This window comes from Ammospiza nelsoni, chromosome 5 (assembly GCF_027579445.1).
Source record: "Ammospiza nelsoni isolate bAmmNel1 chromosome 5, bAmmNel1.pri, whole genome shotgun sequence".
Classification (NCBI taxonomy): domain Eukaryota; kingdom Metazoa; phylum Chordata; class Aves; order Passeriformes; family Passerellidae; genus Ammospiza; species Ammospiza nelsoni.
Genome location: NC_080637.1, coordinates 33,987,072 through 34,001,242, shown reverse-complemented (window position 1 = coordinate 34,001,242; position 14,171 = coordinate 33,987,072). Strand labels below are relative to the sequence as shown.

At 38.1% G+C, this 14,171-nt stretch overlaps 1 protein-coding gene across 1 annotated transcript in view; it reads left to right on the top strand.

The window, feature by feature from the left end:
• Positions 1 to 14,171, top strand: part of GRIP1 (glutamate receptor interacting protein 1) — a 212,269-nt gene that overhangs the window by 100,304 nt on the left and 97,794 nt on the right. Inside the window, exon 2 of the mRNA XM_059471871.1 lies at positions 10,515 to 10,595. Coding sequence (XP_059327854.1) covers positions 10,515 to 10,595 — 81 coding nt within the window. The remainder of the gene's footprint in view (positions 1 to 10,514; positions 10,596 to 14,171) is intronic.

Sequence of the window (14,171 nt, the reverse complement as noted above, 5' to 3'; positions counted from 1 at the left end):
ATAAATGTGCGCACACATATACACATATCATGATGGATCTGAAATTACTGGCCATGTGCTGGTAATACACAAAAAGATGCAATAATTGCATCACCATTACTGCAGTGTTGGGAGAAAAAAGTTTAAATAGAATTTTCACAGTATGAAAAAACGAAATCCATATTTAGTCTTCCTGCAGTTGTGGCCAGCGATAAGTTAATGCTGTTGTTGTTTCTAGGAGATTCAGAGCCAAAGGCTTTATGAAGGTATAGCTGTGAATTCCTGAAAGAGAAGGGATCCTACTTAAAAGGCTTGGGATATTTGTGCATAGAAAGATTAAAAATTATTTGTCTGTATTCTTGAAGGTTATGGGAGTATAATTTTTCATGTATGCCATATATTCATTTTTATCTATTTCTTTATTGCTGTATTTTCCACAGGATTGCAAAAAGCTGATCCACACATGGACTAAATTGCATGCAGGCAAAGATATGGGCAAGCAGATATAATAATTACCATTTTACAGAATTTGAGGAATACTGCAGACAGTGAACTGCTTGCCCTAAATAAGCTTTGAGATTAAATAGAACCCAGGAGACACTGGCAAATAAAGATTGTTTGACAGGTTAAAAGCCTTGCTGTAAGAACTACATGCATGGATAGATGCTGTCTGGAGCACAGAAGGTGGCCTAGGCTCTATGTGAGCTTTAAGTAAGACAAATATGTATATATTGTTTTGTCAACTTGACATCTCTTTTGTTGCTACACTTTGTTCTCACTTCTAAAAGCACATGGCACTTTATTTAGAAGGAATCTTACTCTGCACTGTGTTCAAACCTGTCACATCTTCAAAAACAATGAAGTTTTGCTGACAAGTGAAGTTAGTCTAAATTATTGCAGAGTCTCTGTGGATATATTGAGTAAAGTCTTCCAGGGTAGGGGCTGAAAGTAGGACAGTATTTCACAAGGCCATGAGGAAGGTGTCAGGTTTATGGCCTGACTCTTAAAAGAAGCGCAGTCTGAAAGATCTGGTTTTCACTTAGCCTGAGCTGTGCCAATTTGGACTAAAGTGCATCATTTGGACTACAAATAAGAGGGACAATCCCACTGGCATGCCAGTATAAATATACTGGTATAGTGTTTATGCAGCTCCTAGTGGCAGGTTAGAATTATTCTGTGAGTCAAATAAAGCTTGTTAGTGGGATTTAAAAAATAACTATAATGCTGCAGATGTATACATTACAAAGATGGAAAAGTATGCTTTACTCTGAACATTGTCCACACTAGAGTTAAACTTGTGTAAATTCTTGCTTTAAAATGAAATGGGGTACTCCACCAAATGAATATCCTAGTCAGCACTCTGGTGACAAGATCAGGCAGTGTTTGTTCTAGGTCATACCCAGGAAAAAGAGCTGGTAGGATCTGAGCCTAAAGCAGTAGGCTCAGTAATCTGTGTGGCTTCTGGAATGAACAGAATACATGAGAGATAGTCCTAATAAGATCTTCTGAAGAGTGGAAGAATGTTATTAGGAATAATAGAATGACAGTTAAAGGAAGTAAAGAAAATTGCAGACTGATGGAGGGAACTATTTTCCAGCTGTGAGATCTGATGCATCCTGTGGAGCAGCTTCCAGAGGAAGGTGATGAAGATGTCATCACCAGAGAGACTTACAGACACAAAAAGGCTGAAACACATATTATATAATTTACTGCAAATTGCATTAGTGCAGCAGCAGAATTGAGATGAAATAACTAAACTCAAGAAAAAATTACCATTTCTGACTTCTTTTCTTTGAAGATAGTGTTGTGACTTTACTTATTCCGAAGCAAACTAAACACCTGTTTTTCTAAGCAGTTTAACATGTTTCACGTATTTTTTCTGCAACTTGAATTAGTCTCACTGACTCAGCTATTAACCTGTATCACTGGCTTCCCCCTGCACACATGAAGCTAGCTTCTGCTTTTCCTGTAATGCAGTGGAGAAGTTCCTAGCTGACATCCTCTCTTCCCCCAGTCCCTACCAGCTGTAATGTCAGCAACCTGGGCACATGGTCCTGATCTGCTTTGTGTTGTGCTCTGCACTCACAGAAGGTGGTATGTCTCTTCCTCTCTTCTACTTCCTAACTTTCAAGCAGTCAGACTGTAGGGAAAACCTAAGACTGGGCTGAAAGAGCACAGGCACAGCTGATGCACAAAGCCATGGCTGTAGAGGTGCAGAACTCAGATGAACAGTATATATTTCTGCTGTTGCATTTTAACCACAAATGTAACAACAGACCATAGCACACATTGTGGTACAGTGTAGTACATTCCTTACGGTGGAATGCTGTTGGCCAGGAAGCAATTGCCTTTTGTCCAAAGGAGGCACAGTGGTGGGCAGCCACAGCAGTCAGTGGCGTGGTGGTGTAGCTTCAGGCATGGTCCAGGAACCACGGGATGTGGCTTGGCCCCTTTTCTCCCTATCAGCTACCACTGTCTCCCCAGCCTATCTGGGAATGGGTAGCTGAACCCAGGGCAGAGAATTCAAGATAATGCTAAGTTAATTGATGCATTTTTAAAGTTAATAGCTATTCATAAAAGTGTTTTTCCATGAAGTGTGGAATTTATACTCAAATATTCTTGAGGGATGCTGATTTAGCATTTACCAGTGTTAAAGGTATTGAACTTAGTAATTTTTAGAACTTTGTAAAGAAAACAGTTTTCAATACATTTTTCCCCCAAAAGCTAATGAATGGCACTTTCATACAATGCCAGCATGCAGCAGTACATCAGAGCTACACAGGTGCAAGAAGGACAACAAAAACTTCCTATGGACCAGGGTGTTCAGAATAAAATTGAAGCATGAATATCTGGAAATGCTTCTTGTCAGTGATATCTGTGTCACTTAGGAATTTCCTTTTACATGGAGAGGTTTATAGCCCCATTCTCTAGGATAAGGTTTTCTGCAGAAGTACAGAAAAATCACAAGACTGTTGCAGAAAGGAAAATAGTTTACATCCCCAGTTCCTTCAAGCTTTTTCATGCACCAGCCTCTTCAATTTCTAGCTGTTCTGGGTAATCCTCACAGATATCACTTATGTGATGCCTGTATTATTTCCATAAACAATAAACAGCAGCTCAAGACAATAAAGTGAAACTCAAGTTGAATTTTCAAATTATGTAACAATTCAGTGATGATTCTGGTTTATGGCATTTGTGCTTAATGCTTGATGCTGTATAAACAAAAAGACATATTTATCAGATTTGAAGTAGTTTGTGGTTGGAGTATGATTTAAATAGGATTACTTCTTTATTAGATAATCCACTGAAGTGAATTTCACCATATGCTAATATCTCTCGAGACACATTTTTGAGCTTTCTGCAGATCCTGCATGTTTTAAATGGTCTTGGAAAGTTCTGAATTTTCATGAGCAAAATAGCTTTGAGAGGAGATCAGCATACTTATTCATTTAGAAAACCAAGCATTTCCATTCAGGTGCCTAAGCGCAGGCATAGGAAATTAACTTTGCACAAGCAAACTTGGAGGATATTCAGATCATTTTTCAAACAGTCAAGCTTGCTGAGGTATTGTAAGTATCAATATGAAATGGATTCACAGTTATGCATAATTACAGTACTCTACTTCTCTTGCTTCTAGATTAAAACTGAGCTGCTACTGTAATAAGTAACCATATAATTCAGAAAAAAAGAGAATTAAATTTACATAAAGTATAATAAAATTGAATAAATTTTCACTTTAGAGAGACAACACAGTTATTCATTGGTAGTATAACTGTTAAAATTAAGTTTCTGAGAAAACCAGAGACATGTCTGCTAAATGTGGAAAAGAAAATTACCAGAGGAGCTATTCTAACTCTTTCTTCTCATAATTTTTTCATGTCACACACACCAACAAATGTTACTTATGGAAGCATTTGAAACCCTATGTTTTCTTAACAAAGACTGCTCTCGAGAGCACTGAGCACACAATTTGATAAGAAGAGATGAAGAATAAATACATCCATATTTGTCCTACTTGGAGCCTAGGCCATTAATGGCTACTTTACATGCAATGCTTAAAAAATTTTAGATATATCTGAGCGCTACTTTGAAGAGCAGCATTGCCATTTCAAAAAATCAATTCTCATAGGAAGTGACTGAAGCCACAGCTCTAAAATGAACTTGAAAAATTATTATTCCTCTATGCCAGTAGGAGAAATTAATGCTTTATTTCATGGTTGGAGCTCCCATAACACATCTGAAAGGGTTAGCATATGAGAAAAGCAAATTGTTGATATTCTGTTGTTTCCTGAATCATATACATTCAAAATCTGTACATTCTACATCTGGTGAAAAAGACTAAGATAATTTTATCTTTTTTTCAACAATTTATAGTCCCCTATGCTCTGACACAGCTGTAGTGACATTGTAGTAACCATGAATGTTCCAGGATGTTAGTTTTGCTGTAGACTTCTGCATAATTTAAAAGGAAATCTTACAAAAACATGCTACTTTCCAGGAAAAATACATTCTCTGAGATATCTTCTATTTACTTTTGTCAGAGTGAGGTAGCAAGACAAAATGATTATCTAGCTGGGAGTTTGGGTACTCTCTGCGAATGTGAGACTGGGCTTCAAGTCCCTGCTCCAAACAGCATTTCAGCTTTCTCACAGGAGAGATCTTTAACAGAAAGGTCTGAGTTTAGAAGAGAGTCAGTTGCTGCAGGAATGATCCTAAAAGTTTTTCATAACTCTTTCTAAGTCTTCCACAACTTCAGAGATTCTATAAACCACAGGCATCAATGGATACAAGTTTATTTTTATCTGTAAAAGCTTCTAGCTGCAAGCATTGAAGATAATGAAGAATGCTGTAGCTCAGAATTTGCTGTCACTGGTATGATGTTGTGCAAAGAAAATATGCTTTTAGATAATGTTTATGCCATTTAAAGATAAAATTCAAGGGAAGTTTCAGATATAGGAGGTATGAGAACCTACTTTGTGCTGTACTGACAGGATTCATAAAAATTCATTGTTTTTAGTGAAAAAGTACTCTTCATTATAAAATTAAGGAGCAATGAATTTCAGTGAATGGAATATTGCAGATCTAGGAATGTGTGAAGTAACAACTGGGGCTCTGGTGCTTTTAATTTTTGAAGAACTAATCTTGGGGATGTTCTCTCAGTTGCAGCCGATCCTGTTGAGTTTGTGGTGTTGCCAGTCTCTGTACAGATATGAGATTCTCTGCTTGTCTGAGGTGCATGCTGTCCCAGGCAGTGCTAACAGCAACACACAAAGTTGATCTTACTCCTGTAGTGAGACAGCTGGAGCCAGCTGAAAATGTAATGTGCTTCTTTGAGGAGTCTTGGGACTCTGTTGAAGATTCTTCACAGTGGGGAACATTTGAGAACACATCAGATTTCACTTGTTTGGGTTGTGAAATCTACTTGGGACCTAGATGGTTAAGCTCTAAAATAATTTAAATTCAGTTTTTCCTTGCCCAAATAATGGCTTGTTCTGTGGTGAGACATAAGTAAAGCCATCAAAGAATAGAAAATGAAGAACTGAAAGATGGAAACTCTGTTTTCCCTCATAATGTTTTCGCATCTACTGTTGGAAAAATTTAGTACAGCTTTCAAGCTCCTAAATATTAGAAAATTCCTGTGTTTGAAATTTCATGTACAAATTTGATGCCACATTATTCCCCTGCTCCCTCTAATGCATGTTTTGCAGTAGAAAAGCAGGTACAAATGGTGACATAGAGCTGAGAACAAGTGAAGCATCTTCACCTTTCCTCTCCATGTAGGAGGGGCAAAGTGACAGTCACAGAGTTGTTCAGGAGCTGTTCCCAGTGGGGTGGGAAGAAGCTTCCCCTTTGTATGAAACATGATGTAGCTGTGCTTAGTCACTTTCTGGGCTACCTGGTGCTGCCCAGGATTTGGACACATTTACTGTTTTCAGCAGTTATCACAGGGACGTGTGTGGCAGCAGTGAAGGAAATGTCCTCTAACCACTTCTGAAGACTGGAAGGAGAGACTGCCCTTAGCCTTTACCACATGTGTAAACAACATCTTGTGTCAATAGCTTCCACAGCCCCCAGGAGAGACATGAGAATGCTTCAGTGGCCATAAACTGCCTGAAACGTTGAATGTCTAGACTTGGCTGTTGAGGAAGTGTCTTTAGGCCTTCCTTTTATTCCCTCTTATGTGCCCCCAGTTGGTATCCTTCAAAGGATATTAAACTAAATACAGCAAATATCTAATGATTTCATATGGTCATTTTGCTGACACCATCCTAGGCACTTCAAATATGTATCTGTACACATTGCCTCATGTGTAATCCTTCTGGAGTTACATTACTGTTCTTTCTTACTGTCTTTAGAGACATTAAACTTGGACAGATGCCCCACACCTGTATATTAAAAGCAATGCAGAATGATATAAATGGGTCACAGCATGGTCCCTAACTCAAAGAATGAATCATTCTGTTACAGGATAGAGATGCCATCAGGTTAAAAATAGGAAGGAAAGTGCAAAAAAAGCTGTTTGTTTACCACACAAGCAAAAGGCAATAAACCGACAGTAATAGCTGTAAACAGCAGGAGTACTTGCCTGTCCACTTGATTATTAGCTTTGTAGTCTTTAATGGTATACAGGGCTTTGGAAGGATGATGTGTAAGCTCCTGTTACTGGTGTTCAGGACTGTTTCATGAGGACAAGCAAAAGGAGAAGACATAAATGTAGTTTTGCTTTGCTGGTTAAGAATCCAAATAATCTGCAAGGTGTCACCTCTGAGATTATCATTTGTGTTCTGCCAAGAAGGAGTGAGTTATCACAGTGTACATTTTCACTATTGTACATTTACAACCGTAAGAAACATGCAAAGTGTGAATTTGGTGGAAATGACTCCTGCCTCTTAACAGTGTAAGAGGGTTGGTTTCCAGTAGTCACTGAGTGAAGAGATCAGCTGGCACAGCGACCCCTTTGTATGACCTACTGACTAGCTGAAATTGTTTACTCTGATTTTTTAGCCAGAGGGAATTATGAGAGGAAAAAAAGCCAGTGGTGTATAAAAGCATCTGCACAAGTGGATGGGTGTAGCTAAGCTGGTAGGGAATGTGGCCACCTGTGGAGCATTCCTTCAGAAGCAGATAAGAATCTGTGCTGAGTGGCAGGGTTTGCAGCTGTGTGTCCAGGTGAAGGCATTTCTGTGCTTTTGGGCAGTGCACTTTGGCCTGTGATTCCTTATGGTCTGCTGATGATATGCTACTCTTAGGGGTGTAAACAGGTGAGATTTATCTTTCTGAATCTAGCCTGTTTCTCCCTCTACTTTGTATGTGTGGCATCTTAAAATATATCACAGCTGTTCCTAATACTGAATTAACTCCTGTCTGGGGGGGAAAAGCTTCATATCCTTTTGCTCCTTTGCTTTTTCTGTGTGTTGGCTTGCTGAATTGATTGTGATCTCCAAGTCTATCATTGCTGGTAATACAAAACTCTCTGACAAATCCCCCTAGGCAGTGCTGTCATTAGACATTTTTGCATTTTTAAGACCCTCCCTGCCAACTACAGAGTGGATGAATGTATCCAAAAATTTTAATTTGATGATAAATTCTTGTGGCTGCTCATGCAACTTTGTTAGTACGTATAAACAGATTTTTTCATTTGGGGCACCATGAATGGTGTGTGACATTTCAGGGCTCTCAGGACTTCCTTGTCTTTCTAGCTTCTTTAGGGTGATCTTTATCACACTAAAGAAGCATTTGTCTGATCTTTATTTTGCTTTCCTGTCTCAGTTAAGTATCTCAGAAAGACTCAATAGGAACTCTTTGTACAGTTGGTTGTGTTTGTTGTCCTTGGTTTCATGGAGTCCTTTGTACCTATTTCTAATTATGTTTCAGTCTGATTTTACTGTTAAAAGGGCATTGGAAGAAGATTCTTTCAAGTTCTGAGAACAGCTTGCGTTCCACAATGGCTCTCTGTTCTTTCCCAGTAATAATAGGGTATATTTTGCATTTATGGGGTTTCAGAAGTTTGTGAAGAAACTTTTTGATCCCTTTGTTTTGCTACAAGAATCTTTGAGCTGATTAAGAAATGTAATGCAATTTCATGCCTGCAGTACCCACCCCATACAAGCTTTCAGTTATAATAGGCTTAAATTAAAATACTATCTTACCTGTGCAGTCTTAGTTACTTTCACATCTGCCAGTTATTATGTAGAAAACATTTTTGCTCAGGCTCCCTGGTAAGTATTTGAATGTGCAGTCCCCTCCCCTCGTTGGTGTTGGTAACCAGAAAGATTTGCAGACTTGTCCTGAGTTCTGAACTCAGAATAACCACAACTACTCATAGTCCAGTGCAATATTGGGAAAATCTTCCAGCATGAGAGTTGACATTTGCTCCATGACAAAGATTCCGTGGAAAAAGTCTAGTTGTGAAAATTCTTCTTTCCTTTTTTCCTCTCCCTTGATCTGATGACAATAATTTGCATGTAAGAAGTCTGACTTGGAGAGGACTGTTTTGTTCTGTAAATGGATAGGTTTTTCCTAGGAAGAGCATACGGTCAAATAGAGCCCAGAAGTCATCACTATCCATCAGTTATGGAGAAATTGTATTATGTTTTCTGCCCACTTTTTAATAGAAAAATGTATATGCCTCACACTATCTGCTGTCATGTTCAGCAAGTGCAACTAAGTAGTAATGGATGGGACATCTAAGCCACATGTTCAGTTTCTTTGTCTTCTGCCTTGAGTTCAAGCTCAGTGGTGCTTCTTCTGTGAAAGAAAAAAAGATAAATGCTGCTTCTTTCAGAAGCTTTGGTTCAGTCATACTGTATTTTTTTTCCTTTAATGAGGGGGTGTGTATTCTACATATGCAATAATATTCGCTTATCAGCTTACCTCAAATGGAAGGATAAGGCTTTACATATCTTTTTCTTAAATTATGTACCTAGATCCATGTTATTATTTTTTCCATGCTTCTCTATTTCCTGTAGTTGGCAGCTTTATTTTCTTGGTGTTTGTACTAGCATGTAACATAATCAAGCCTGTTAGTCTTCCACTTGTAACATTGTAGTCCTAAAACAATTGCAGTTCATTTTACTGTAGAAAACACAATTATATTGGCTGTTGTGCTGTTTTACCAATACATGTTCTTCACTAGTTGCTGTATTTTCATCAAGGTTCATGGCTATAAATAATTATTTTGCTTTTCTCTTTTTTTTTCCTTTTTTACTAATTCAAGTTTTTTGTTGTTGTAACTGCCTAACAGTAGCAGACTTCATTACAGAAGTTCTGGTTCTAAAGGATAACCAGCTCTTTCAGTCACTTCTTTGAGACCTGATTTTAAATTAAATTATGCTGACCAAACCCTTATCTCACTGGTATAAAAATGGACTGCTGTCTTTGATGCAAGTTTCCAAAGCAGTTTGAGACCTCGCCAGATGTAAAGAGTGCAATCAGCAAAGAAGGATTATACTGTCAAGAGTGTCAGCTGAAAAGATGGTTCTCCAGAAAAAGTTTATATGGTTCTGTTTGATCTGAGGATGCTATAACAGATAGTGTAGTCTCTGATTCCTCTACTCATTGATCGGTATTTAAGCATGTATTCATGCACATGCTATAAATGCATCAGTCATTTGCAATCTGAGGCAAAATATGCAAACAGAAAGATTTGTGACGCTTCAAAGTCTTTGAGCACTCAATTATGGGAGAGCAAGGCAGAAGCCTTATTTCTTCTGAGTCCTTTCTTTTGATTGAAATGATAAAATGCATATACTGTATCTTCTTTTATTCATATTTCTTTCCTGCACATATAGCTTGTCCTTTTCAAAGCTACAATATAGTTGATTTTTTTTCCTTACCATCATTCTTCTCTTAAGAGGGATGCAGAAGTGACTCACTTTCTGCCTAATGCTGTCTCTAATTGGTGACTCATCTGCTCATCCCACCATTAGTGGTCTTTGATGCACTGAAGTTGATCAGTACATGTTCCACATAGCTTCCTATTTAGACACAGACAGGTACAGGGCTGTTCTTGAGGCACAAATGTGCCTGGCCTGTTTGGCAACAGCTTTCTGATGTTTTCTCCAATCATTTGTTACAAAGGAAAAGGAATCACCCACTGACAGATCCTAAAGGAAAAGGAGTGCATCTTCCCAGCCAGAATATTCAAAAGCTCCTAGAAGCCTTTTACTCCTGAACAGGGACAGTGCCTCTGTCATTCAAGTCTTTGACACACGAAGTTTCTAAACATGAGAAAAGGGCAATTTCTATCAGTATGTTAAACCTGAAAAAGCTTTGGTATATCAGGCCTGTCATCAATGTGTTACCTCCAATCTGAATTTTAGCACATCCTTTTCAGCTCTCCTATTCAGAGCCTTTGTCACCAAGGCTAAACATGACATTGAGCATTGAATCAGCATTTAGAAATACCCATCCTCATCTGGCTCACAGCATCTCTTCTGATCTGCTCTGCTAGTTCATACAGTACCTGGATAAAAAAATGTTGGTTTTAACATTATATTTAACAGTAACTGGAGGTGTTGCTTGTTTCTGTTTAGATGAGAGTCCTTACACAAAATCTGCAAACCAGGCAAAGGCACCTGATGGAGCACTGTCTGTGAGGAGACAGAGTATTCCAGGTAAGATTTGCTTCGCTTTTTGTAACACCTAACTTGGTTTTGATCAGCAAGGTAACACTAATCAAAATTCAGCTAGTTATAAAAGGCAAATGTATTGCAGTTGCTATTGAGCAACTTTAAAAGGCAAGAGAGCTGTAAGAAGTTTCTAGTTAGGTTGCCTCAAGCTTTTGCTGTGAAGAACATCCCTGTATCTCTGTCTTTCACAGCAGATTTGAGACACTGAGCACAACCACCTTTTCATCAGAGGCTCATATATTTTCAGGCCCTCTGAAATCTGTTCTTTCCTATCTGGTTTCAATAATAGAGGGAGATGGGCTCATATTTTCCACTACTCATCAGCCAGGCTCAGAAGTCTAACAGAGAAATGCTCTGCCAGAGTTCTTGTCTTCATGTGATTTTCTGCCATGTGCAGAATCACTTGTCCATCCTTGTCTTTTGTGTCATTGCATCACACAAAGCTGGACCATTAGATCAATGGTTAGTTAAAATAAGTGATCTTTCAACCTGTGTCTCTTCTAATTCCTTCAGATAAGTCTGATGTACGTCCAAGTTTGACATACATATTATGCAGCAATCTAAAGGGATTTTCACCTCAAGTAATATTTTAGAGACCTTTTAATGAAAACAAATGAACGCTGACCAAGGGTGCACTCAGGTGGAATTATTGATGTTGCCGTTCTCACCTCAAGCACAGCAACCTCTGACTCGAAGGGAAGATGCATTGCAATAGAAATCAGAGCTGTGAGGTCCTGTCACCCACCCTCTAATGGTTAATATTGCCTGTGCTAAGTGGCTTTATTATTGAACAAAGACACACAACCCACAGAGAGTCTGTGGATGGGGGATGGAGCTCAGACCTTTGCCACTGCTAGGCTGAGATTTCATCCCAACAGCTATAGGGAGCAGCTAAAGCACATTTTGTGGATGGTTTTTGTGCATGTTTCGATGTGTGAGAGAGAGCACGCTGCCTTATTTAGTATTGCTTATAATGAACATTCATATTCATTCTTGGAAACACCATAGTGATTTAAAAATTGTTATTTTTATGGTAGAATCGTGAAGATCATAACCATTGTGAAAAGACACAAGTACAGCATCCAGTGTGCAGTTATTCTTCTAAGAAAATATTTAATTATACAAACATCAACCAGGTCTTTTTTTATCCAAGTCAATATAAATCAATATTCATTGTTCTTCAGAGTGAATGACGACCTCTATAGGGTACTTTTCAGGTAATGCTGTAGCTCATAGGTCAGTAATATTTATGGCCTTGAAAGTATTCAACCTTTTGGGGTTTTTTGCTGTGATCTTAGTAGTTATAGTTTATAGTGTCATTAGTAGTTATCATTTATAGTATCATTACTGTATTTATAAAACACTTAAGCTAAGGTCTGGGAACAGGCTGAAGTTTGTGGTTTCATATGACATTTTGAGAACTCATGACGATTTTCACTTGTGTTCTTTAAAAAGAAAGTTTGATGAAAATGTACTGGTACAATTTTTATTCAGAGCAGCTGATAAGATTAGGAATTTCAGGTGTTGAGTAATAGTCATCATGACTAATGACCATTTATTTTGACTAATGACCATTTATTTTGATTTTTTTGCAATATTGATGTGCATTCTGGAGTTCTTGAGAGCATTGCAGATAAATTTTTACTTCGTGCTTTGCATAAGTCACAGTTTATTCAGAGAGATAATACAAGTGTTCAGTGAGAAGTGCTTTGCTGTACTTCAGGTGTTCTGAAAACAGCTGATCTGTGCTTGTGTATATTCTTCACCTTTTAATATAGTGATGACATTATCTGAATTACTTACTCCATCTCTAGACCTTAGGAGCCCAAAGGATAAACTAGATTGAGCTGGTTGGATATTTTTAAAAATTGTAATTAAAATTCTTCATGCCTTAGCAAATTCTCATTGTAACACAATGAATGTTGTGGGTTTACATACACAAAAGGTGTTGCAAAACTAAGCATTACTTTGAGAATTAACTTGAACATTTAGGAGTTGACTGAAGTTTCTGAAAATAACCTATAAACATTTATATCACTTGACACCATGTTTTGTATGTGAGATAGCACCTTGTAAATAGCTTCTATTCTCACTTGTGTGTGAGCCTTTTATTCACATTATGGATTAGTCTTGGCAGAGGTGCAGAAGCACCCCAGCTAGCCGGCTTTGTTTGGCAATAGGAAGTTCACTATTAACTAGTAGCATTAATTAGTACAAGACCAGAAGCAGAACAGCTGCTTTTACTCGGGAGCAGGATCACCCTTCTGATGTTATGTAGGTCAGCTCCAAATAGCTTTAAAATTGGAAGGTGTGGTGCAGTGAACCCAGTAAATTCTGCTGGACCTGGATGGGAACATGTCAGCTGGAGTTACTGTCAGTAATCCTCACATGGAGATCTTATCCTGTATGGAAAGCATTCATTTCTATTCCCCCAGATGGTATGCCTGATAACACATCACATTTCTGAACTGCTAGTTTTTCAAGCTTGAAGCAAGGGAGTACCTTTGACAGTACAGCTGTCTATTCCACTTGATGCTCTGTCATTCCTAAGACATGGACAGCAGATGTTCTATTCCCAAGGAATGCTCTGCCTATTGAATTGGCCAAGGGAAAACTTGTTGGTTTTAGCAACGTAATTGATTGCATGCAGAGTTTTGCACAGGTTTGAACAGTCTGTGAAAAAAAATACTAGTGAAGATGTAAATCTTCAGGATTTACAGGATGTGAGATGTAAATCTTCCAGCTTGGTAATGGGATCATGGCATCTCTCTGTGTCTGGTGAAAGTTCCTTCTCATGACATTTGAATTCACTTTAAAGGATTTCACTGCTCCATCCTTTTGGCAACTATCAAAAAAGCAAGGTTTTGTTGCTGCGAGGCCTGACACTACTATACCAGCTGCAAAGCTCTAGAGATGGGTTTTATCCTTCCATGTGAAACTATTGAAAGAGCAGTATTGATGAGCACTGACTGAGTGCACAGAGAAGTAATGTAATTCTGTAGAGGTTACACGGAGCTCAGGCTTGGTTTATTTTACAGGGAAAAATGTTGAAATAATAATTTTATAATTAAAGGCAAATGAGCACATACTGTGAGATCAGTGCACTGAGTTTAATTTCTTTCATCCCCAGAAGGAAGGAACGGAGTAAGCATCTCCCTGGAGCAGAACCTGCTTATTTGAGATGCAGAATGCATAATTCATGTGATGAGACTACATGTCATATTTACCATGTCTTCACATGGTGCAAAATCAACAAGCAGCAGATCCTTTCAAAGGGATTTACAGAATTGCTGAAATAATAGTTAATTCAAATTATATGCATTAATATAATGCAGTTTGAAACATGGACCTTATTTTACATGTGTGTAGGTGTTTAGTTACAGTTATATATACATGATTGTTTGAAACATTACTTAGCTTTACAGTCAGAATTTCTTAACTTAAAAGTAAGGCTGAGGTAATGCTAGCATGAGAAGCAGCTTGCAGTCAGAAACAAACAGATTTTCCCCTCTAAATATTTAAATTTAGACTGTCAAGCAGAACATAATGAACCCTTATTGC